This window comes from Quercus lobata, chromosome 1, assembly GCF_001633185.2.
Source record: "Quercus lobata isolate SW786 chromosome 1, ValleyOak3.0 Primary Assembly, whole genome shotgun sequence".
Classification (NCBI taxonomy): domain Eukaryota; kingdom Viridiplantae; phylum Streptophyta; class Magnoliopsida; order Fagales; family Fagaceae; genus Quercus; species Quercus lobata.
This window is the reverse complement of record NC_044904.1, coordinates 2,862,681-2,887,630: the sequence shown is the minus strand read 5'-3', so window position 1 is coordinate 2,887,630 and position 24,950 is coordinate 2,862,681. Positions and strand designations below refer to the sequence as shown.

General features: G+C 34.0%; 2 protein-coding genes and 1 long non-coding RNA gene across 3 annotated transcripts; 1 reads left to right on the top strand and 2 right to left on the bottom strand.

Annotated features, from left to right (window-relative positions):
* Nucleotides 1–7,099: 7,099 nt before the first annotated feature.
* LOC115974579 lies at nucleotides 7,100–7,935 on the bottom strand. Its single transcript, XR_004087976.1, has 3 exons — nucleotides 7,856–7,935; nucleotides 7,540–7,647; nucleotides 7,100–7,439 (listed from the first exon to the last, which is right to left on the bottom strand). It is a non-coding gene; the product is annotated as an uncharacterized LOC115974579 (long non-coding RNA).
* A 2,742-nt stretch (nucleotides 7,936–10,677) lies between these two features.
* Nucleotides 10,678–18,846, top strand: LOC115974571 (protein DETOXIFICATION 16-like). Its single transcript, XM_031094984.1, has 9 exons — nucleotides 10,678–11,051; nucleotides 14,274–14,618; nucleotides 15,785–16,329; nucleotides 16,637–16,723; nucleotides 17,064–17,120; nucleotides 17,206–17,444; nucleotides 17,552–17,670; nucleotides 17,890–17,976; nucleotides 18,734–18,846. Exons 2-9 carry the CDS (start codon nucleotides 14,361–14,363, stop codon nucleotides 18,797–18,799), a joined length of 1,458 nt encoding a protein of 485 aa, XP_030950844.1. The 5' UTR covers nucleotides 10,678–11,051; nucleotides 14,274–14,360; the 3' UTR covers nucleotides 18,800–18,846.
* Nucleotides 18,847–19,756: 910 nt separating this feature from the next.
* On the bottom strand, nucleotides 19,757–21,504 carry LOC115993627 (histone chaperone ASF1B-like). The gene is made up of 3 exons (XM_031117573.1): nucleotides 21,489–21,504; nucleotides 20,215–20,330; nucleotides 19,757–20,111 (listed from the first exon to the last, which is right to left on the bottom strand). The coding sequence occupies exons 1-3, from the start codon at nucleotides 21,502–21,504 to the stop codon at nucleotides 19,758–19,760; spliced, it is 486 nt and encodes a 161-aa protein (XP_030973433.1). The 3' UTR covers nucleotide 19,757.
* Nucleotides 21,505–24,950: the final 3,446 nt, after the last annotated feature.

Here is a 24,950-nt window from a genome sequence, read left to right as displayed (position 1 = left end):
AATTTGTTGGTCACTGGCTTGAGTGATTGTACATTTTTTATTATTATTATTATTACACTAACACGCCATAACCAAAACTACAAGCAACAATTAGTTGCACGGAGCTAATAATAAACACACACATTGTACATGATTGCGTTTGAACCACATAGGATTATATCTCGTATATATTTGACAACACTTTTTCACTATTTGAGGTGCGGCAAACCTAATCCTCCACTGAAATTAGTCTATTTTATATATATATATATATATATATATATATATTTATATATATATCTCGGATGTTTCACTTGTGCTGTGCAACATCACTAGAAAACAAAGAAGAGAACGTAGTCAAGTTTGCTTAGTGTACAAAGAAACTAAGTAGATGAGGATTATAAGTATTTGTCCCATTTTTGTAATTTCTCAATTTTCTCAATGAAACTTTCTCCTAGAGATTGTCTATTGACGTGTATAAGTCTAAGATTAAATTAAGTGAATCTTCACATATTCTATTTTACATAAACTCATTGTTATTGGATGCATTATTAATAAGTAGACATTTAAACTTCTGCTATCTTATCCCTGTTCACTTTTTTAGCATTGTAGATGCATAAACCTAATCACTTTTTTAAAAAAATAATAATGATGGATACACAACCTAACCACTTAAACATATTATCCACCTTACAAAACTTTAGGAGTACTCAGATCTTGCAACATAATTTGACCAAAAACTTACAATCTTATATTCTTTTATGTACCCAAATGCATGCATTTATAGATGTATAGTAATGGGCAAATACCAATTTTGGTTTCAAAATTTTTCTTGAAGTTTCAATCAATCCCCAAAGTTTAATAAGTTTTCACGACTGTAAGTTGTTATTGAGTTTCACATAGACTCACCAGTAAAATCACTTAATTATTTACCATTCACAAGCATTAACAATTGTGTAAAAAGTCCTATAAAAAAATGACCATCAAAAATATATATTAGTGTTTAAACTAGCTAATATTTGTGACAATTCTTGGTTCAAAAAATCAAGTCTGGTTGCTGCTAAAAAAGTTGGCATTTGCAGAAGTTTAGTCAAGCAAGTCTCAAAAATTGTTCAACCCATGGATTTCGTCCAAAAGCTTGAAAAAGCTGGGTTTAATTTCCTTAATTTATATGCCTAATTTGACCGAAGTGGGGCCATTTGATTTAACTACGTGGGTGATGGGTGAGCCTTGTGCCCGTTGTGGCCTACGAAGCAAGACGTGACCTAATAAAAATAATACTAATAATAAAGGGTGGCGTGCAATAAATTTAAAGAAAGGAAATTGTTGCTTTTAGCTTAGTGTCCGTTTGGCCATGCTTTTTGACTCTAAAAAGGAGCTTAATGTAATCGCAACATAATTTTTAGTTATTTGATTACTTTTAAAATAGATCTTCTAAGATCGCATACTTTAATATCATTTTTGCCACAATTTAATGATAGTACAATCAGTATGGGTGATCAATCACTTTCATATAAACCCCATAACCACTACTCTCTCTCTCTCTCTCTCTCTCTCTCTCTCTCTCTCTCTCTCCCTCTCTCAAAAGCTAGACTTTTATGATTTGATTTAGAACCAACTAAAAAAAAAAAAAAACTAAAAATCTATTTGGATACTACTTATTTTGCTAAAAACACTATAGCAAAATATTTTTTAAATAGCAAAACACTGTTCACACTATGCCGTGGGTCTGCATTTTTTTTCATTTGTTTGCAACAGTTCTGTGGGTCCCACGCTTAAAACGCGTGAACAGTGCCTAACGCTGCAAAAAACGTTACCCAAACGCACGCTTAATTGAATTACACTCTTAAAGTTTTGGATAATTTTAATTTTATTCCTTAAAGCTTTAACATTTTGATTAACTCTAATGTTTATACTAATATTGATTGAAATTTAAATAATAATAAAAAGAAGCTCTGCTGTCTATATTAGATGCTAATGCGCCTATTAAATGTCACCTATGCATATCGCATGTGCTTTAGTTAACCTAATGAAATCATGCCATGTCAATTTGATTAATCCATGTAATTAAAAACCTTTAAAAATAAATTAAAATAAATCCTAAAATCTGATAAACTATTTCTTTTTCTTTTTCTTTTTCTTTATGAACCCCCCCCCTCCCCCCAACTAATTTTTCTTCCCCAAAATATTTCTCACATTCCGTTACATTACATACAAAGAGAAGGCCATATATTGAATTATTGTCGAGTGTTGATAGCATCATCCTTAGTTTATAAGTACATCAAAACTATGCTATTTTGAAATGTGGCAGCATTTAACGACTACTTTATTAACAGATTTGGACAAAAGGCCCTTTTTTTTTAAGCAGTATTAATTAATGTCAAAGGACTGAAGGAGTGTATCAAAATTTTCAAACTTTAAGAATGCAATTAATTTTAAAAAAATTAAAAGACTTCAAAATATAAAGACTAAGGGCCCGTTTGGTTGAGGAGTTTGAGTAATGTTGTTTGGGTGTTTTTGATATACATATGGGTGAAAAAATATGTGAAAATGTGTGTAATCTTGTTTAAAATGTATATTAGAACTAACCTACCAAACAGGCCTAAAGCAGCCCATAGTCTAGATACTGTGTGTTGTGCTGTACTCCTATTTCAAATTTGCTAGCTTTCAACTTGTGGCTGTTAATTTCTTTAGATTTCTGTATATAACTTTATGTACGGTATAATATATAACTGTGTTCTTATATTAAGTGAATATGTAACAGTGGTGTTGTGGAATGAATACTATATAATTTGTCATATATACAATATATAATAGGCGTAAATACACTTTTGGTCCCTATATTTTGGGTCATTTCTCGATTTGGTCCCTATACTGATTTTGCTCCTATGTCAATCCCTGATTTTTCAAAATCATTTTTAAAATCGTCCTTACCATCAACCCGGTTACGGAAGAAGTTGACGTGGCAAACAGAAGTACCAGGTGTTAAAGTCAACTAATAAAATATTTTATGTAATATTTTTAAATGCCATGTCAGCATTTTTTAAATTAAAAAAAGCCACGTCAGTTTAATTAAAAAAATAAAAATAATTTATATTTTTCATTTCAATTCAATTCAAACTAAATAAAAAAATAAAACAAACTTTTAAATCTGATTTTATTATTATTATTATTATTATTGCTTTCATTATTTTTTATTTAAGAACACAAGAATATTCTTCCCGAATCCAAGAACAATCAAACCCAGAGCAAGAGCACAATCAAACCCAGAACAATGCAAAATTTCATACAAAATCCCTATCCTCCACCGAAACCTCCAGAACATGAAAAATTCATCAAACCTAAACCAACATGAGAAAACCAACCCAGAAAAATCATTAAACCTCCAACCCAGAACTTCATCAAACAACACCCCGATCCAAAAAACAACAAATAATCTACCATCAACAACACCAAATCCGCCGTCAACAAACCCAAATCCACCATCAACTCGCCATCAACAGCACCGAATCCACTTGGTCGAAGCCCAGTCCGAGTCACGGTTAACTAAACAGTACCAAAATGACCACCGATCTCCACCCTGATCAAACCCAGAAAAACCCAACCTTCTCCAACAAAAACGACCACCCCGACCACCGATCTCCACCCACCCCGACCAAACCTAGAAAAACCCAACCCTTTCCAACAAAAACGACCACCCTAACCACCGATCTCCACCTCGACCAAACCCAAAAAAACCCAGCCCTCTCCAACCAAACCCAGCCATCTCCATCTCCATCTCCAACCAAACCCATAATCCAAGACCCATGGATTACCGATCTCCACCCCAGCCACACCGATCTCCACCCCGATCACCGATCTCCACCTCCATTACCAACCACCCCACGGAAAACTAGAAAAACCCAAAGATTAGAGAGTCAGGTTTAGAGAGAGAGAGAGAGGGATTGAAAGCTTGAACAAAGAAAGATACAAACACATATACGCACCAAGAGACAGAGAAAGAGAGGATCTGGAAAAAAAAAAAAAAAAAAAAAAGGATCTGAACAAAGAAAGATACAAACACATATTTATTAAGTTATTTTTATTTTGACTTTTCTTTTTTTGGTTTACCTTAAAAAGAAAGAAGAAAATGAAATAGATACAAACACAAACACAGACACGCCAGCCTAGAATGAGAAGGGGTGTTAACTTAATGTTTGTTTCTTAAGAAAGTTCAAGAAAAATTGAAACTATAAATTGTTATTTAAAATTGAAAAAAGTTTTTTTTTTTTTGAATTTTTTCAGTTTAATTTTTTTAATTTTTTATTAATTAAAATGCTGACTTGTCATTTTTAAAAGCAAAATAAATTTTTTTAATATTATTTTATTTGCCACGTCAACGATTAACATGCCACGTATGCACTCCGTTTGCTACATCAACTTCTTCCGTAACCGGGTTGACCGTAGGAACGATTTTAAAAACGATTTTGAAAAATCAGGGACTAACATAGGAGCAAAATCAGTTTAGAAACCAAATCGAGAAATGACCCAAAATGTAGGGACCAAAAGTGTATTTACACCTATATAATAGTTGGTGGTTATTCTATATATAAATTGTAAGGACTCAATTTGTGACGATCCCAAACTGGTATTGGGTTCGTACGTTAAAGGCCCAAACAATAAAATTTGTAGAGCATGGGTATCTAAGAACTAAGTTAACTCTAAAAAAAAAAACGATTAAACCTCACGTTTATAGACAGATTAGCACAGATATAACAATCAATTTATCCTTGAAACAAGTTCAGTTCTTTGGTTCATAAGGTTTTCTTCTGAGTATTCTTTGTTTTTGGCTTCCCGATCTCCTTTCCTCAATGCTTTCTTTCATGTTATATACTGCCATCTTGATATCATCTTCACCACACACGTGTAAGTTGGGTTCAGGGGATCTCTTTCTGTCCCATCTAACACCTTCTAGAACCTCCAACTAGCAGCTCTAAGGCTGCTTCATCACTGTTCAGGCATCACCTCCACATTAATGCGGCCAGAGAGTTGGTTGAGAGACAATTAATGCGGAGGCAGCTGTTGTTATAGATATTTGTTTTCCTTTTCTTTCTTACCCTTGGTCCCATATCCCACTTTTAGTGGTAACGTAGCTCCGAAGTACGTTTGTAACAAGGTGGCGTTCTGGTCGTCCTCGGACTCATATTGTTGAAAAGGATTTTGTCCTCGGACGAATACTGAAATCACCTTACGTGATATCTACTCTTCCTTTCGTTTGGTTACCCTTACAACCTGATATGAGCCTCATCGGACAACTTTACGTCCTTGGATGGGCCACAGGCCCAATTAACTAGACTTTAATAATTTATTGATTAACCGGCCCCCACATAAATATATATAGTTCCTGATTATTTTATGTTAACAATGGGGCTGAACATGGACACAATTAATTGCAATATAAATCACTTTTTGATACATATGTTTCACTTTTATGATCAATTGCTTACTTTTGGGATAGTCTGTAATTGTAATTGTATGGTCAATGTGTATTGTAGTACCCCTTTATGTTCTAATTGTTTTTATGTTTGTTGTATGGGTGTTGTTTGGTTAGCGTCCATGCTCTTAACTTTCAAACTCTCTCTACACTTTTATATTTTAGGCTAAATTATAAATTGCTCATCATAACTTTAACCAAAATTCAATTCGATGTGTACTTTCAGGTCTTAAATTTATGTCTCAAGTACTACTCAAGTTCAATTGTTAATGATTGTTTGATTTTTCTTACTTTGATTCAAGTTCTTATAAAGTAGTTTTTGTTTTGGCTATGTAGGGGCTGCTTGAGGATGTGGGTGGCAAAATCTATGTGCATTTATAAATCTTGGGGCTTACTATTTTGTGGGAATTCCTTCTGCTGTGATCTTTGCTTTCATCTTCCATTTTGGAGACAAAGTAAGTCTCTCAGTCCCTCTCTCTCTCTTATATGTCTTACAAACTACATCGTGTCAATTTTTAAATAGGTAATAAAAAAATAATTGATAAATTTATTTATTATATTATTGATGTGTTATCAGTCACATTTATTATCACATCAATTTGTAAAAAATTCTATAGTAGTTATTTTAATGTTTTCCTATACTAATATTGGTGTTGTGAAATTGGTTTTAATTAGGGGCTTTGGATGGGTATCATATGTGGACTTTCTGTTCAAGTTGTGGCACTTGTAGCAGTAAACTTATTCGTTGATTGGGATAAAGAGGTAAGAAAATTTTATCAGTTTAGGCTCTTGATTTGGACTTAACCTATAGGAATCAAGTAACAAAATTTGCTCTAAGGATTAAAATGATCTTCCTATTGGACTATTTGAGATGTGCTAATATTTTGAGTAACAAATTTTTTAAAGCTTATTTGCTTATGTTTAACTTTTGAATGTCTCATATTTTTTAAATACGAAGTATATATTATCCAATTTTTATCAATTAAACTTTCAATAAAAAGTTACATCCAAACGCGCGCACTGGACTAGGGAAGTGATGTTCAACTGTTCAAACTTAAAAGTAAAACAAATTTCTAATAATGTTTTTCTGGTGTCAATTTTACACTTGCAATATCATGTGTCCAGGTTTGTTCCAAGGAATAAATAACATTACTCACCACGAACATTGGGCTTAATTTTGCAAATTAGTTTTTTTTTTTTTTCTTTTTTTTTCTTTTACAGAATGTCTTTCGTTTCTTTTTCAGGCGAAGAAAGCCGTGCATGGTGCTCAGGGAGGTGACCTTACTGTTAATGAGGAACTATAGATTTTGGTTTTCACTTTTCCCAACACACCAAGAAAGTAAATTGTAAATAATTTTCTTTTTGAATAAGAAAATTATACTTCAGGTAGAAAATAAAATTTGACATATTATGGCTCTTGATGAGATCAAAAAAAAAAAAAAACCAAAAGCAAAAATTGACATTATTAGTTTCCAATGACCAATATATATGCCATAAAGAAAGCACAATCTAGCCAATTTTGCATATCATAGATGGAGATTTTGAGATTTGGAAAACCAACTTCACTCAAAATCATCAGTATGTCAAAATTTGAAGCAGAAATGTCACAGTATGTCATGCAGTTTCTTTGATTCACAACTACTGCTCAGTTGGACGGACAATCAGGTGAAGGGAGTGGCATGGTTTTTCTCCATTCTCATTGGTTTCAATGGCATACTCGGTTAAAGGAGGGGGTTCTTCGATTAACATCTCCGTGACCTTGGGATTGTCAGCCAAAATATTTCTTTGAACCCTATCAATCAAAACCTCTGGTGGAGGTTCCTCTCGCAGCCATTCATCATCATAATCATTGTTCACATAGCATCCAACTTGAATAAACTCTAGTCCCAGATAAGCATATGTCAATAGCAGTACCGTGACACCAATGATGTCTTCAATTCATAATCACACATTTTTTATGGATCTGGAGGATCTGCCTGCCAGGGGCCTAACAAGAAATAATTTAGTGTTATTGTCATGAGCTTATTAGCAATAAAAACTCAAATTCCGGACTTAGCACAAGCAGTAATCATAAAAAAAATAATAACCTCATGGACAAAAGGGTGGCTGGCAACATTACTGGCCCAACAAGCATACTTTCATGAAGTTGATCATATATCTCATCCTCAGCACATAAATGAGTTTCCATTCCAAATCTGCAATGTTAATTGAGTATAAAACATGGCAAGGCTAGCAAAGCAGTACTCAAAAGAACAAGTTTAACTACCTAGATGTCAACAACAAATAAGTGAAGAGAAATGCTATGGTTCATACTTGAGAATTAAAATTTTAAAAATTCTAAAAAAATTCAACGAGAAAAGATGAATGATTCCAAATTTCCAATTAGTATATTAGGTCACTCACCCTAACAGTAACAGGGAGAGCAGGGGAGAAGAAAGAAGGCATCGCGCAGTAAACAGAAACCAAAAACAGCTTTGCTGTACCTGCCAATTTTAACTTAAGCAGATGCACAAAACACCTTTGACATAACTTGCTACATCCTCAAAGCATTAGTATATCAAATCCAAGTAATTGATAGCAGGACTTCAAAACAGAACTTCTGTAGGAAATATAGAAATATTTCTATGAATTATGTCACATACATAATCATATATACATTCTTGAAGACAAAGATTAGTTTATTCATTCGGGACAAGGAAAAAAAATAGAAGGAACTGGCCAAAAGCCTTCAGTTAGTTCCAGTGCCTTTTGCTAACCGGCAGGGCCTTCTTTGTGGTTTCATCCTGTGTACAGCATATCTTAAACAAAAGCATGAACATTAAAACGGTACTGATTAAATCAAAGAGTATCAAACTCCTTATTGACCTTCTCTTCCCATTGAACACCTTACCCTGAACCTGTCATATCCTAAATTCATCAATGATTCAGTGACTCATTGTTGAATTGTACTAGCAGATTTATAATATAGGTTCCAAATTCCAATACTTATTGAGATCGGTGAAGGTACAGAACAATAGGTCATGCCCTTTGCAAATTCAAATGTTCCTAATTTACATTTCCTACTCCGGCTTACCACAACTTCAAAATCTTCCAAGATAATGCATTTTCTAGAAGAAATTCCAACTTCCAATGGTTTACAAAATTCCTTGTATGCAATCTAAAGAGTATTTGCACTCCCCTCAAATTACTAGTATGTAATTGAAGTCAAGATGAACATCTCTCAAGATTATAAACACACACCAGAGAGAGGGATTTTCAAGACAGCTCCAAGGAAGTCCATCATCTAGATGTCGATAGCATGCAAATTCGTAGTCCAAGTGTAAAATCCAAGTAAGCACGCCATGACATAAATGAGTCAACTTTCGACCAATGGGGATTTTTATAAATAACAATGCTAGTTTTGGGGTGTACAAATGATGAGCAGTTCCAATTAAGAAAGAAATTCTCTTTTTGTGAACTGACCATATCAAGCATTCTCTTCTCAAAATATATTTCATTTCACCTCCAACATATTTGAAAAGGGAAAAGAATGAAAGAAATTAAACACTCCACTTTTCAATGGTGACCCTCTCTCAATTCTCAAGTCGTGTTGCATGGACAAACAAAACAAACACAACGGAGCCTATGTCATAAAATTGAAAAACATACAAACAAGTCAATATATATATACACATATATATATATATGACTACTCATCAATTTCAAGTGAGGTCAACCACTATATATCTAATCAAGCAAAAACACAACTTAATCAAATCATTAACTACATGAAGGCAGGCATGTTCATAAGTTTGAACGTGCGAAGTACTAACTCATTAAACAACTATTAGAACGAAACATGCTTAAATAAGAAAACATATCACCCTTTCAAATTTCAATATTGTTGCAGAGTTTAATTTAAGTCAAATTTCAACAGCAGAAAAAGGAAAGAGCTGGGATTATATTTGGAGACCAGTAATTCAAAAAATTTTAGTTTTATCTAACTATTAATCCTTTTGAGTGTTTTAGTCAAAAATTCATTACAATATAAATGAAGCCACTTACAAATCTTTTCCACAACTCTTAGCATTACAAGCAACCACTCAACTTAACTAACTCTTTAAGCCAAACTAATTGGGATCAACTACAAAGACCTTTTATGTCACTCAACCTTATTTTAGGGTCATGTTTTAACTTGTGTCCCCAACAACAATGTCTCTTTCCATTATTCTATATAACTTCTACTTCTACCCCATCCAATTTGGCCTCCCTTTCACCCTTTTTGCCCCATCCACATTATTAAAATCACAATTTTGTACGGAAATATTCACAGGCCTGAATTGTTTATATCAAAACTGTCTCAAATGATTCTCCATCATGACCACCATCTTAGGATTACATCCACAAATTCATCTTTCTTATGTTTCCTTGCTCAAACTAAAAGCATTTCTTTCATTAACTTTAAGGGAGGTTATAAAATAATACAAAATTAATGAAAAAAGTTAAATTTATTTTTTTAAGACTAAAGCATCTTTGGTTTGACTAACAACATTAATTTTAAGACTTGAGTATAAACCAGTACACACAGTCCTAGCTTACCCTCTCTCTTTTTTCCCCCTCTTTTTTTTGACCAAAAAGTTCAATATTGCATAGTGACACAGACAAGCCTTTTAACCCTTCATGAACACAACAAGAACATTGAAATGGCTTTCCAAATTTGAAGTCAATCAACAAATCCAAAAGCAAACAAATCAATCACGCAACAACCTATACATAACATTTATCATAGTTTACAGCTAGCCATATATCACAATCATCCACACTTTAATTTTCACACCAGGTAAAAATAGACAACACAATAAGACTTGCTATAGTACAAGCAAGTAGCAAAGAAAATTATTGTGTACTTCCGGAGTACCATAAATATGTGCTCCCTCCTCTCACATAAATGATAGATCCCACTAATTAAATTTATGACGGGACCCACCATTGATTACGTATTTATGATACTCCAAAGTACTAATAATTTCCCAAGTAGCCAACCCCAATAGCATCAGTACCACCAAGACAGCTTTCATAGGTTCAAAATTTCAAACACTTAAAACCATAAATATAGAGCAATGTTACAAACAGCAGATTTTGCCGCAAAATTCATGTTGGCAAATTATTATTAATTCTCGTATAGGCTGCCATTGACACTACTTTATTATTCACATTACACTATTAACAAGTTGTCCTGATATTTTAGGATCTAGCCCAACAAAATTTCCCATATGGCCCATTCTTAGGGAGTAATGCTTCACAGCTCCCACACATATTTTCACAATATTTTTAAAGCAATTGAGTTGGTAATTTTTTATGGGTTTATCGTCTAAGCCCACCACTCCCATTACTTTAATAACCCCATAACAGTTAACAACTTGCTGTTTGTGAGTCTATATTTATCCATTCTTAAGCCCTTTACAAAGGAAACCCGTTTTATCAAATCCTATACCCAAATGCATTGGTTTCAAGAAGAAGAAAAAAAAATCCCCATACCAACCGCAAAAATCACCAACCATCTTGCACCGCCGCTGCGCCGCCCAGCCACTCCACGCCGGCGACGCTTCTGGACCAGCTGGTATGTCTCTCTCTCTCTCTCTCTCTCAAAACTCCTCTTTTATAGCTTTTCTATTTTTCTCTTTTTTAGTTTTGCATAAAAGGGCTGAGCTTTATTGTTTAAGAGAGATTACCGTACAGACCACAGATAGAGATAGATAAAGCAGACAGACAAACCAACAGCAAGACTCTTTAACTATGCATATGAGTTTTGTTTTTTTAATAAAGAAAATTTGGAATCACAAACAGTGGAATGAGAGAGTCAAAAAGTTTGTGCTATCTTTTTTTTTTTTTTTTTTTTGGTATTTTATAAGCGTGCAACTGTGCATTGAGTGATGAATCTAATGATAGCTATTGTGATCACGGTGGTCCCAGGATCACTCTATCTGGAAAAATATATATATATATAATAATTTGAAAAAATTTATTTGTCTACCCTTTAAAAAAAATTTGAAAACACCTTAGTTTTTTTATGCTAATAAATTTAAATTTTGTTCCATAATTTGTTCTACATTCAATAGATGAATGAATGATTGTTTGGTTGTATACATTGAAAAATATGTAACTTGTAGCATTAATAATGAGACTATTATGTAACGATTTCAAAATATGAAAACTCATTGAAAGCAATTGTAAATTTTATGTATTTACGTATATTTTTATTGTTATTGTTGTCAATATATGAATTTCTTTTTTTATTAGATTGTATAATTTATGTTTCTTAAGTAATATCCTAAGAAAAATTCTTAAGAAAAAATCCTAAAGCCGCCACTGAGTAGGACATTGACAAGTTGACATTGAAGAAAAAAATTAACAAAGAGATGATGACAGTGGGTGGTGGGTGGTGAGTTGAATTGTGTTAGTGCTATTAAATATTAAAATAAAAAATGGTATTTGGAATTTTACAAATTTTATTGTATAGATTTATAAAATGATTTGTTCTAAAAGTGGTATCAGATGCACAAAATTCTTATATTTGTTGGGTTTGAGAGATGTTATAATAGAAGGTTTTACTTCTAAATTTTTTTGGAGAGATTGATTCCCAAATTTGAAAGTGGAAACTATATACCATTGAACTAAGGTCTGACCTCTATAAATTGATCTTTTATCAATAACAAAAAAATAATATAAATATCATTTATTAGGTTGTTAAAGTAAGTTAATCAGGTTTATTGTTACATCAATTTGTTACTATTTACAGTAGTTTTAGCATTCTTCCATCTTAAATGGAAGATGGTTTGTTTTGTCTATTCTTTAATTTATATATCAATTTGTAAGATTTTGCTAGTAACTTTGGCATAAAACAAAGTAACTGTTTTTTTTTTCCCAATAAATAATATCTTACTTGTAACAAAAATTATTTTGTATTTGATAGTTTGTAAAAGAAAATGACAGAAGTACTACATTTTTTATTACAAAAAACTTACAAATTAATATGACAGATGTATGATTAGTGCCACTTTTTATAAGATTTATATTAAAATATTCCTGGTATCCCTTACATCATTTTTGTGTTAATACTAAGTGAAAACTAACTTGGATTGTAATGAAAAAAAAAAAAACCTCCCCCCCCCCCTCTCGAAATCTTGTCTAGATTTATAAAATGATTTGTTCTAAAAGTGGTATCAGATGCACAAAATTCTTATATTTGTTGGGTTTGAGAGATGTTATAATAGAAGGTTTTACTTCTAAATTTTTTTGGAGAGATTGATTCCCAAATTTGAAAGTGGAAACTATATACCATTGAACTAAGGTCTGACCTCTATAAATTGATCTTTTATCAATAACAAAAAAATAATATAAATATCATTTATTAGGTTGTTAAAGTAAGTTAATCAGGTTTATTGTTACATCAATTTGTTACTATTTACAGTAGTTTTAGCATTCTTCCATCTTAAATGGAAGATGGTTTGTTTTGTCTATTCTTTAATTTATATATCAATTTGTAAGATTTTGCTAGTAACTTTGGCATAAAACAAAGTAACTGTTTTTTTTTTCCCAATAAATAATATCTTACTTGTAACAAAAATTATTTTGTATTTGATAGTTTGTAAAAGAAAATGACAGAAGTACTACATTTTTTATTACAAAAAACTTACAAATTAATATGACAGATGTATGATTAGTGCCACTTTTTATAAGATTTATATTAAAATATTCCTGGTATCCCTTACATCATTTTTGTGTTAATACTAAGTGAAAACTAACTTGGATTGTAATGAAAAAAAAAAAAACCTCCCCCCCCCCCTCTCGAAATCTTGTCTACAGCATTAAACATGACATGATGAAAAAAAAAAAATAGTGTAACAACCATATGTAACACCCCTCTCATTGGTAACTGTCAATTTCTTTAGGTTTCTAATTGCTTTATATAATATAATCTATTATTATTATTATATAATAGTGGTGCTTATTATATGCTAATATATTTAACTATTTAAATTTGAGATAAAGACAAAAAAATTTCTCATTGTATCTAAATAGTAGTTTATACTTCATTGTTCATACTTTTTTTCTTCTTTTTAAATTTGCTGTACAACTAAGTTTAGAAAGAAAGAAAAATACATTTGAGAATCCAACCTGCTGTTCCTCAACATCCAGATCTAAAGAATTTATCCATACTTTTTTAATTATATCAAGGGTTTGTGAGAGTTAGAAAATCAGCAATCTATTCATTTGTTGATTAAACTTGTGTTCGCTCTTTTTGTTTCAACAGCAACTACAAAAGGTGTATTTTTGCGCTTGAAAGTAAAAAAAAAAAAAACTTCATAATAAGATGAAAAATGAGTTTTTGAGTGATGTTTTATTTGTGTACATAAAAAAAGAGATTTCTAAAAAGTTAGTATAGAAATATTATAGATAATTTTGATACCCTGAAAAAAAAGTTAATTTATAAAAATAAAGCTTTTTTTTTCTACTATGAAAGTTTTCATTTTTAATTTAAGAATTTTATTATATTTAATCTGGTCCTGTAAAAATAAAAAAATAAAAACAAAGCATCTCACATACTTGTTATTTTTGGGTATAACTCATAATAATCACGTAGTTTTTGGTCACTTATTTACTCAATGTGAAACAAAAGGATAAGAATTAACTTTATTTTTAAGTTAGTTTTGTGATGAAAAAAAAAAGGTGAGAAAAGCAAAAAATTAAAAGGTAAAAAAGGCCTTTGCTTTTTAACCCACATGGCTAGAACTAAGAAAGCTTTAACGTTTAAGGGATATTTGGGTTTGTGATGTCGCAGGTGGCATTAGATTATTCAGCACTAAGTGACTACTGTATTCTTTCTTGCCTAGCCAGCCTGAAAGCATTGGAATATTATATTTATCTGATGACAACAACCCAAGTAAGAATTCATGATATGGAAGTTGAAGGAGAAGAAAGATCAGAAAACGATGGCTGGAAACCAAAATATGTTAAAGAAGCAAAAAAGCAACTACGGCTGGGAGGGCCTCTTATAGCAGTTAGTTTGTTGCAGTACAGCTTACAAATTGTTTCAGTGATGTTCACTGGTCATTTAGGAGAGCTGCCTCTTTCTGGTGCTTCCTTGGGATCTTCCTTTGCTTCAGTCACTGGTTTCTATGTCCTGGTAAGTGGATTCTTGGATTCATGTAGAGGAAGGAATACTGTTCTTGGATTATTGAATAATTTTCTCTGCAATGAGTTGTTTAATTATTCTGTGCATGACTGTCACATTTATGGAAAGCTTAACTAGTGTCAAATATTTGTACATCATCACAAAAAAAGACCTTCCATTAAAGATGAGTCTAGTAAGTATCAATTACTATAAGTGATAAAAGACTATATACACAACAAATTTCACAACCCTTTTTTATAAGTGCCGTGGCAGCAAGTTGTGATTTGTATATAATAAAAGTAATGTTCACTAAAGAAAATGTTAAAGTTATTATAAATTTTACTATAAAATATTTACAAATTAATGTGACAATAATTATGATTGGTGGTGAAGTATTTTTCCTATATACATCAATTTTTAAGCCTTATGTAAAAAAAATTTAATATCTCTGCCACCACTAGTTGCACTAATTACAATCTATCACCTTAAATGTTTGTGGAAAAAAACGTCAAATTTATTGTGTTGGTAGCTTTTTTTTTTTTTTGGCTGAGGATTGTGTTTGTAGCATTGAGTAAGTATATCTTGTGTCAAAATTGAAAAGGCCTACCTTCTGGGCATTTGCTATATTCCTAAGTCCATATATATGGGCTTGAAATGAAAATATCAGAAGTTTAGCCCATTACTTTCATGCCAGTGGATTTTTTCCCTCCCCTCTTGATCATTAAGGCCTAAACTATAAGAATATCGTTAGATGTGTAGAAATTTTCACTACTTGTTAAGGAAGTAAGTTGTGATTGGAGCATCACCACTTTTACATGAGTCCACCATTGATATAACTTCTATTATATAGCAATCATATAAGATTACACCAACAATTATGATAACTTTTGTGTCTCCAATTGTATTGAGACTATAGTTTTTTTTTTTAGAAACATTGAAACTATATATAGGGTTAAACAATGGCATGCACAACTCCATGTTGAGGTCACTGCACAAAGAAGAATTCATAAATATTAATGGGCCTGTTTTTGTCCAAATCGTTCTGAACAAATTAATGACCTTAACAAAGCCTTTTTTTTTCCAGTTAAATGCATCATCCCCATTCTTCATCATTTTTCATCATAAAGTATCATTTTGATGCAAATTCTCATCCCCATTATGTCATAAATCTCTTAAAGCTAGGTATGGGAAGCGCATTAGAGACTCTATGTGGACAAGCCTATGGAGCAAAACAGTACCCCATGCTTGGTGTTCACACACAGCGAGCTATACTAACCCTCCTAGCCTTAAGCATTCCTCTAGCAATAATTTGGTATAATACAAGCACCATTCTCATACTTCTACACCAAAACCATGAAATAGCTACTGAAGCTGGAGTTTTCAATCGTTGGATGATCCCAAGCCTTTTTGCCTATGGTATTCTTCAATGCCTAAACAGATTTTTACAAACACAAAACAACATTATTCCTATGTTGATAGGCTCTGGATTCACAGCTTTGCTACATGTTCTTGTGTGTTGGGTTCTTGTGTTTAAAATCAAACTTGGGATTAAAGGAGCTGCCTTGGCAATTAACATTTCTAATTGGGTTAATGTGCTTTTGTTTGCGATTTATGTAAGATTCTCTCCGGCTTGCAAGAAAACTTGGACTGGGTTTTCAAAAGAAGCCTTGCATGATATTCCCAGCTTCCTAAAGCTAGCAGTTCCTTCAGCAATTATGATATGGTAATTTCTGCTTATCACTAGTATTGTAAAAGCAGTATCAATGGTGGATCCACAAGAAAATAATGTTTCAATCACAATGTATCACCTTAACAAGTTATGGAAAAGATTGTGAAAAGAGTCTTGTCCCCTGCATTGTTGTAATGTTTGAAGCATGCTTAACAAAAGGAGCTCTTCTATTTGCAAAAAAAATTTGGATCATTCCAGCTTGCAATTTATTCATTTGCTTTGTTGTAATGTTTGAAGGATTTAGCTTTTTTCTTACTTTTTTCTTCTTGGGGTTTAACTCTTTGAATATTTTGATTGACAGCTTAGAATATTGGTCATTTGAAATGGTTGTTCTCTTAGCAGGACTTCTCCCAAATCCAACACTGGAGACATCGGTGTTATCAATAAGGTATTTGCTATCACTTCCATTAATTTTTAAAAGATAAAAAATAAGGAATAGAGAGTCAATATCTTAGATTTTCTTATGGGTAAAACTTAAATACACTTCCTAAAGTGCTATACTTTAGATTCCTTAATTTTATTCAAACACAAGATTCCATTGAATTTAATTATCCTTTATAAAAATAACATTATTTATACTGTATTAATCAATACAATCATGTGTTTGAATTTAATTGAAAATCTAGAAGACTGTAACTAAGTTTTTACCTTTTTCTAATAGCTAAGTTTATTACTTAAACCTCTTTTATGATAACATATTCTTAAAATCATTCGTAATTGTTCTGCAGCCTGAACACATGTTGGTTGGTTTATATGGTTTCTGTTGGTCTTGGTGGTACTATAAGGTTAGTGACATAGCTAGTTCATATGACTTTTCCCACTAATACCATTGCCCCTCAAAACTAAAAGAATCTTCTTGCTATTATACAGTACAAGAGTGTCAAATGAATTGGGTGCTGGGAGCCCATATGGTGCACGTTTGGCTCTTCGTGTGATGATCATAGTGGCTCTCTCAGAGGGTACAATAATAGCAATTACTACAATTTTGGTGCGCAATGTTTGGGGAAAGCTTTATAGCAAAGAGGAAGAAGTTATCAGATACGTTGCTAAAATGATGCTACTGCTTGCATTATCAGACTTCTTGGATGGATTCCAATGTGTTCTTTCAGGTCTTAAATTTATGTCACAAGTACTAATCAAGTTCAATTGTTAACAATTGTTTGGTTTTTTCTTACTTTGATTCAACTGCTTAGTGATTTCTGCTTTGGCTATGTAGGGGCTGCTAGAGGATGTGGGTGGCAAAATCTATGTTCATTTATAAATCTTGGTGCTTACTATCTTGTCGGAATTCCTTCTGCCGTGCTCTTTGCTTTCGTCTTCCATTTTGGAGGCAAAGTAAGTTTTTATATCTCTCTTTCATGTGTCTTAAAAACTGTAACACAATAAAAAAGTAATTGATAAATAATATTACTATATTGTTGACGTGCTATCAATCACATTCATTATCACGTCAATTTGCTTTCTTTTCTTTTTTTTTAAATATATAGCAAAATTGGTAGCAATTTTAGTATTTTGCTATACTAATATTTGAGTTGTGAAATTGATTTTAATTAGGGGCTTTGGATGGGCATCATATGTGGACTTTCTGTTCAAGTTGTGGCACTTGTTATAGTAAACTTACGAGCTGATTGGAAAAAAGAGGTAAGAAAATTTCATCTATTTAACTTTAACCCATAACTTGGACTTAACCTATAGGAATCAAGTAAGAAACTAGCATATTCAGCACACACAAAAATGTAAGAAACTAGCTCTTTATAAAGAGGCACTAATTAATTAATGATCCAATAAATTGGGACCATGCCATGGGACTAAAATGATTATGACTATTGAAAATGTGCTAATCTGTTTGGCAACTGTTTTTTCAATTTATTTGCTTATGTCTAATTTTTTCAATGTCTCATTTTTTCTAAATACAATTATACTTAACAAACTTTTTACAAAGAAGCTTTCGATATAAAGTTACTTCCAAACGTACTAGACTAGAAAAGTGCTTTCAAACTTAAAAGTGTTAAAAAAATTTCCCATAATTTATTCAGGTGCCAAATTTATACCTGCAATATAATGTGTCTGGTTTTGTTCAAAGGCATAACATTATTGCCTAGCCCCTAGGGCGTGGTGTGTTGGTAGGCGTCCCAAACTTGGTCACATCTACAAGTTCAGGAGTTGTTGGATTCGAGTCGTGCGCTTCGCAAAAATGCTATGCCATGACGCAAATAGCCCTAACGTGCCTAGGGGTGCCCCACGCTATCAATAGAGGATTTAAGTGGACCGGATCAATGATCACACGTTTGAGGCCCTTTTTTTGTTCATAAATAACATTATTCCCTACTAACATTGGGTTTAATTTTGCCAAGTGATTGTATTATATTTTACGGAATGTCTTTCCTTCCTTTTTCAGGCAAATAAAGCTGTGTGTGGTGCTCAAAGAGGTGGCAGCGTAATTGTTGAGGAAGAGGAACTATAGATTTGATTTTCACTTTTCATTACACACCAAGAAAATAAATTGTTGATAAATAATTCTCTTTTTTGAGTAATAAAAGGAAGTGCTTTACTTGTAAAATAAATAAATAAATTATAGCTCTTGTTGAGATTTAAAGTTTCAAGTTAGCTTAGACTTTGAATACAAATATCCTTAAACATATTATCATTTCTAGTCCTGCAAACTTTTAGGAGTTAGATCTTGCAAACTATCCTGACTGAAGCCAGCAATATCAATCCTATCCTATGTTCTTTCATCTACGCAAATGCATGCAATTATAAATTAATATGAGTAAAACACCAATTTTGGTCCCAAAAATTTGCTTGAAGTTCCAATTGATCCACAAAGTTCATTCAATGCCTAAATGTTTTAACTGGTTTTAATTTAGTCTTTATGTTCACTAGAAACCAGAAGTCCATATAGCTGATTATTCGCATGGCACAAGTTATGCAAACTCAGAAAGCTGTCTCAACCTACTATCAGAAATTTTCATGATCTCTGCCCAATGACAAAGACAAAAAAATTTACAGATTGGCTAAATATTCATATCAATAACTCTTACAAAATTTTTAAGCATAGGTTGCAATTCAGTTCCAATTCATTTCATATAATTTACCGTCTCTAAAGAACACAGTCAAACATACTGTTTTTCCAATAAAATTGAAAATTTTACAAGACTAGGTAATGAAAGACTTAAAAAAAACAAAACCTAAACTTTAATTTTCATGGCATACAAAATCTTTAACCCATTATGTACCACATCACAACAACCCAAGTACAGTGATGGTACAAAACATTCCAACTGACAATTCACGGTAGATCTCTGTCACAAAAGCATATCATGGATGGAGATGTTTGAGATTTGGAAAACCAGTTTCACCCAAAATCATCAGTATGTCAAAATTTGAAGTCAATATGTCACGCAGTTGCTTCAATTTACAACCTACTGCTCAATGGCTGGTCCTTCAGGTGAAGGGAGTGGTTCTTCTCCATTCACATTGGTCTCAATGGCATTCTCAGCTAAAGGAGGGGCTTCTTCACCATGCTCATTGTTCTCAGGATGAAAATTGATTGGGAACTTTGTGACCCTGGGCTTGTCGGCCAAAATATTTCTTTGAACCCTATCAATCAAAACCTTTGGTGGAGGCTCCTCTCTTAGCTGTTCATCATCATAATCATTGTTCACATAGTATCCAACTCGAATAAACTCTTGTCCAAGATACGAACATGTCAATAGCAGTACTGTGATGCCAATGATATCTTCATCACGGATTTTTGATGGGTCTGGAGGATCTGCCTGCCAGGGGCCCCAGTAACAAAAAATTTAGTGTTATTTTCATAAGCAAATTAGCATTGAAAACCAAGTTTAGGACTTAGCACAAGCATTCATAAAAAATTACCTGAAGGACAAATCGGTAGTTGCCAATGTTGACAGGCCCAACAAGCACACTTTCAAGAAGTTGGTCATATGTCTCATCCTCAGCAGATCCCACATAAATGAGTTTCCATTCCAAATCTGCAATGTTTTATGAGTTAAAATATGGCAAGGCTAGCAAGGCAGAAGTCAAGGAAACAAATTTAACTACATAGATGGTGAAAACAAACAAGGGAAATGCACAAGAAGTTTATATTATGGAAAAATAATTTTTTTTAAAATTTAAAATTTCAAAGAGAAAAATGAATGATTCCCATTAGTATAATTAAGTGACTCCACCTAACAGGGAGAGTGGGGGAGAGGATAGAAGGCATCGAGTGGTTAAAGAGAGCATCAAATACTGAAATACAGCTTTGCTGCACCTGCCACTTTTACCCTAAGCAAATGTACAAAATATCTTGACAAAACATGCTACATCCTCAAAGCATTTTAGTATCTCCTATTCAAGTACTTGGTAGCCGGAGTTCAAAAAAGAACTTCTATAGGAAATATAGAAATGCTTCTTCTATGAGTTCTATCAAAGATATAAACATCTACATGCTTAAAGACGAAGATTAGTTTATTCATTCAGGGCAAGAAAGAAAAAATTAAAAGGAACAGGCCAAAAGCCTCACTTAGATCCAGTGCCTTTTTCAAACCATCAGGGGCTTCTTTGTTGTCTCATCCTGTGTAAGGCATATCTTAAACAAACACATGGATTCTAACACAGGACTAACTAAATCAAACTATTTTTTGAGCTTCTCTTCCTATTGAACACTTTACCTAAGCCTATCATATCCAAAATTTATCAATGAATCAGTGACTAGGTGTTTAATGGTAAATAGTACTCAGAGATATATAACATTGGTTCAAATACTTTTAAATTTGAAGTATTTTGAACAACAATGTAACTGAAATTATATAAGGAGACCAATAACTCAAAACATTTAGGTTTGTCTAACTATCAATCCTCTTGAGTGTTTTAGTAAAAAATTTATTACACATAAATGAAGCTACTAAAAAAACTTATCCAGAAATCTTAGCATTACATCCAACTAATCAACTTAACTAAAGCCAAATTAATTGAAGTCAGCTACAAAGACCTTTTTTGTCACTGAAACTTATCTAGGGTCGTGTCCCATTTATCTATCCAACAACCATGCCTTTCGCTTATTCCATACAACTTCTACCCCAGTCATTTTGGCCTCCCTTTTGCCTTTTTTGCTCCATCCATATGATTATTATCACAATTTTGATTACATTCACAGGCCTCCATGGCATATGTCAAAAGCATCTCAAACAATTCTCCATCATATCCGAACCATCCTAGGATTACATCCAAAAATCAGCTTTATATGTTTCCTCACTCTAGATAAAACCATTTCTTTCATCACATCAAGGCCATATTATCATGGAAATCAACTAGGACCATTAATTCTCAATACTTCAAATCAAATCAGGACTGGATCAGACATCATTGGATTCTTAGTTTCCTTAAAAAGTAACTATAAAGCATCCAAATTTATGGGAAATGTTAATCAGATTACAAAGCTCAAATATTACATTTTTTTCCACAGGTAAATCTTCCTTTAAGTCAGATACTGCTTGTTCATTCTGCAAAAATGAATCTGTCAGATAACTGCGCTCTTAACACCAAACAAACTGCATTAATCATACTAATTCCCCATTTGGATTGGCCAAGCTTGAAGGGGGGGAAGGGGAGATGAAATGAGTGAAATATACAACCCATCTTTAGTCTCGGTGTTCTAGACTGAAATAGAGATAGTGGCAACAGGCAACCTATTGTCCCTTAGATGCCGACTTCAACACAAGTGTTTGGATCTCAAAAGAAATGTAACAAGGTCTATAAACTCTTTTCCCCTAGTTTTTATAAATTTTAAAATCTAATCTTCACGATTTACTCCAAATTTTTCCTTTTTTGGATTATGTATTCAGTGTGAACACAGAAACTGTTGCCTACATGATCACATATGGTCTCAGTACTGCTGCAAGGTTAGTTAGTTGAACAACTTCAAGTGGTTTGTATTTATACCTTCTAGTTCTTCCCTTCTGTATTTAGTCATAGATATTGAGAAAAATAGAACTAATGATTACAGTACGAGGGTGTCAAATGAGTTGGGAGCAGGCAATCCAAACCAAGCTAATAGTGCCATGGCAGTTGCTATCAAGCTCTATGTCCTTCTAGCACTCACAGTTGTTTTGGCTCTTGGCTTTGGTCATAACATCTGGGCTGGATTCTTCAGTAAACTAGGGAGGCAGCTGGGAACCGACCTGAAAAACTTCTTCGGATCATTGCCAACAACAACCTTTTCTAGATCTTCACACTTCACTTCCTTGATTGATCCATTATCGAGCAATACCAGAGTTTTTGATTGCTATAAGCCCCTTTTAGCAGAGGTCGAGGACTCAATTTTGGGCCGATGTAAGATGACAGCCACCATGCGCTGCCTAGCCATAAACTGACTCCCCACAATCTCTTTAACCTGGCCCTCCAATGGATATTTCACCTTGTGGTGCAGAGTAGAAAAGACGGCTCCTAAGGCATGAAGCCAAGGTCTAGCCATAATAGCTATGTAGGGTGAATAAGCCCACCACAATGAAATCCACATCCACCACGTCCGAACCATAGCTAAAGGGGTAGTTTAATCTGACCTCTTGAAATAACAGTCTTCCCCTCGAAACTTATTAAAGGGGAATCATAGGCCATTAGGTCCTAGAGTTTCAAATTCAGCCCATTGTACAGGTCAGGGTACATTATCTCGACAGCACTGCCCTCTTCTACCAACACTCTCTTCACATCATACCCCCATATCCTGAGTGTGACCACCAAAGCATCGTCATGGGGTCAGATGGTTTCGATCTTATCCTCGTCTGAGAAGCCCAGAACCAGTGGAATCTCTATTCTGGCTTTTTTTGGCTCCGAATTGTTGCCATCGGTGGATAGTCAAGCCACAGACATCACTCTGGAGGGACAAGAACCGGTCCTACCAGAAGCAGCAAAGATGACATTGATCGTTCCCATAGGAGGACTTGAAGAAGCATCTCTTCGAGGATCCGAACCTGTCTACTCCACTTAGCCACTAGAGTGGTGCAGAGGCTACTTCAACTTCCCTTCTCGGACCAGCTGGTCTAAATGGTCCCACAAATTCCTACAATCTTCTATAGTGTGCCCCTGGTCCTGATGGTATTGGCAATAAAAGTTCTGGTTGCGTCTCATGGGATTTCCAGCCATCTTGTCTGGTCATTTGAAGAACGGCTTGTTCTTAATCTTCTCCAAAACCTGATGCACCTGTTCTCGGAATATTGCATTAACTATCTGGGTGTTGGCAGACCCTGATTGTCCAGCAAAATCTCTCCGAGGTCGGTTATTATTGAATCGGTCCGACCTGAAATCCCTCCTCTCCTGAGAGATAATCTTCGCTTTACCTTTCCATTGCTATTGGTCTTCGTCCACCCTCTTGTACTTATCAATCCAGTCCATGAGTTAGATCACACTGGTAACAGGTTTGCCAGTCAAAGACTTCCTTAAATTGTGCTCGGCCGGGAGGCCAACCTTAAAAGTGCTGATAGCTACGTCATCAAAGTCACCATCTATCTCATTGTACATCTCCCAGTATTTGTCTGAGTACGTTTTCAGGGTCTCCTCATCTCGCATGGACAAGGACAGTAGTGAGTCCAAGGGCCGAGGTACCCTATTACACGTGATAAAACAAGAGCCAAAGGCCTGGGTGAGCTCCTTAAAGGAGTCTATGGAATTGGCCCTCATACTATCGAACTATCTCATCGCCACAGGTTCCAAACTGGAGGGAAATACTTTGCACATCAAAGCCTTGTCCTTAGAGTGGATAGTCATTCTCTGATTGAACTGGCTCACATGTTCTATAGGGTCCGTTCGACCATTGTAAATGGTGAACGTGGGCTGATGGAACCACCGAGGAAGTTTTGCCCTCTCTATCTTGCACGTGAAAGGTAATTTGGAGATTTGATTCAACGCCTTGCTCATAACATTGTTTCCCAAGCCTTTACGAGGCGGGCTCTTGTATCTTCGCCTGTGGTGGTGCTCTTCATCGTAGGAGAAAGACTTGCTTGGTGCAATTCTTGACCTTTGCCTGTAACTAGCGTCCTCTTCATCATTGGAGGAGACGTCAGAACTGGAAGGGGTTCGTTTCCGTTGTGCATGGCGTAACTTCTTCTTTAAATCGTCAATCTCCCTTTGCATGGCTCTTTCATTTTGCTCTTGAGAGACATGACTCTCAACCCGAGAATGACTTTTACCAGTATGTGTGGTGTGTGCGCTACCTTCTCGTTCTCGCTTGTGTTCAAAATAAGGAAGTCATCCTGTGGCCTAGAACCCATGGATTCTTCTTGATGAGGACCTAATTTTACCATAATTAGACGTCAAACTCACTATCACACAAGTTCTTCCCACAAACGACGCCAATTGTAGGGACACGGTTCGCAGCCCAAGCCCATCTTAGCCCAATGAACCCAGTACAATAAATTTGTAGAGAGTGGATCAAAGAACTAGGCCTTAGTGAGTTTGGACAACGGCTAATATTGAATTAAATAACAATCAAACACCAATAAGAGACCCTGATATCAATAGACTTATAGTCCGAGGAGGTCTACCTTTTATAAGTTAATCACAATTGGGTACAAATACAATTTAGATTGCTACAGTACTTTCTCTAATGAATTTTT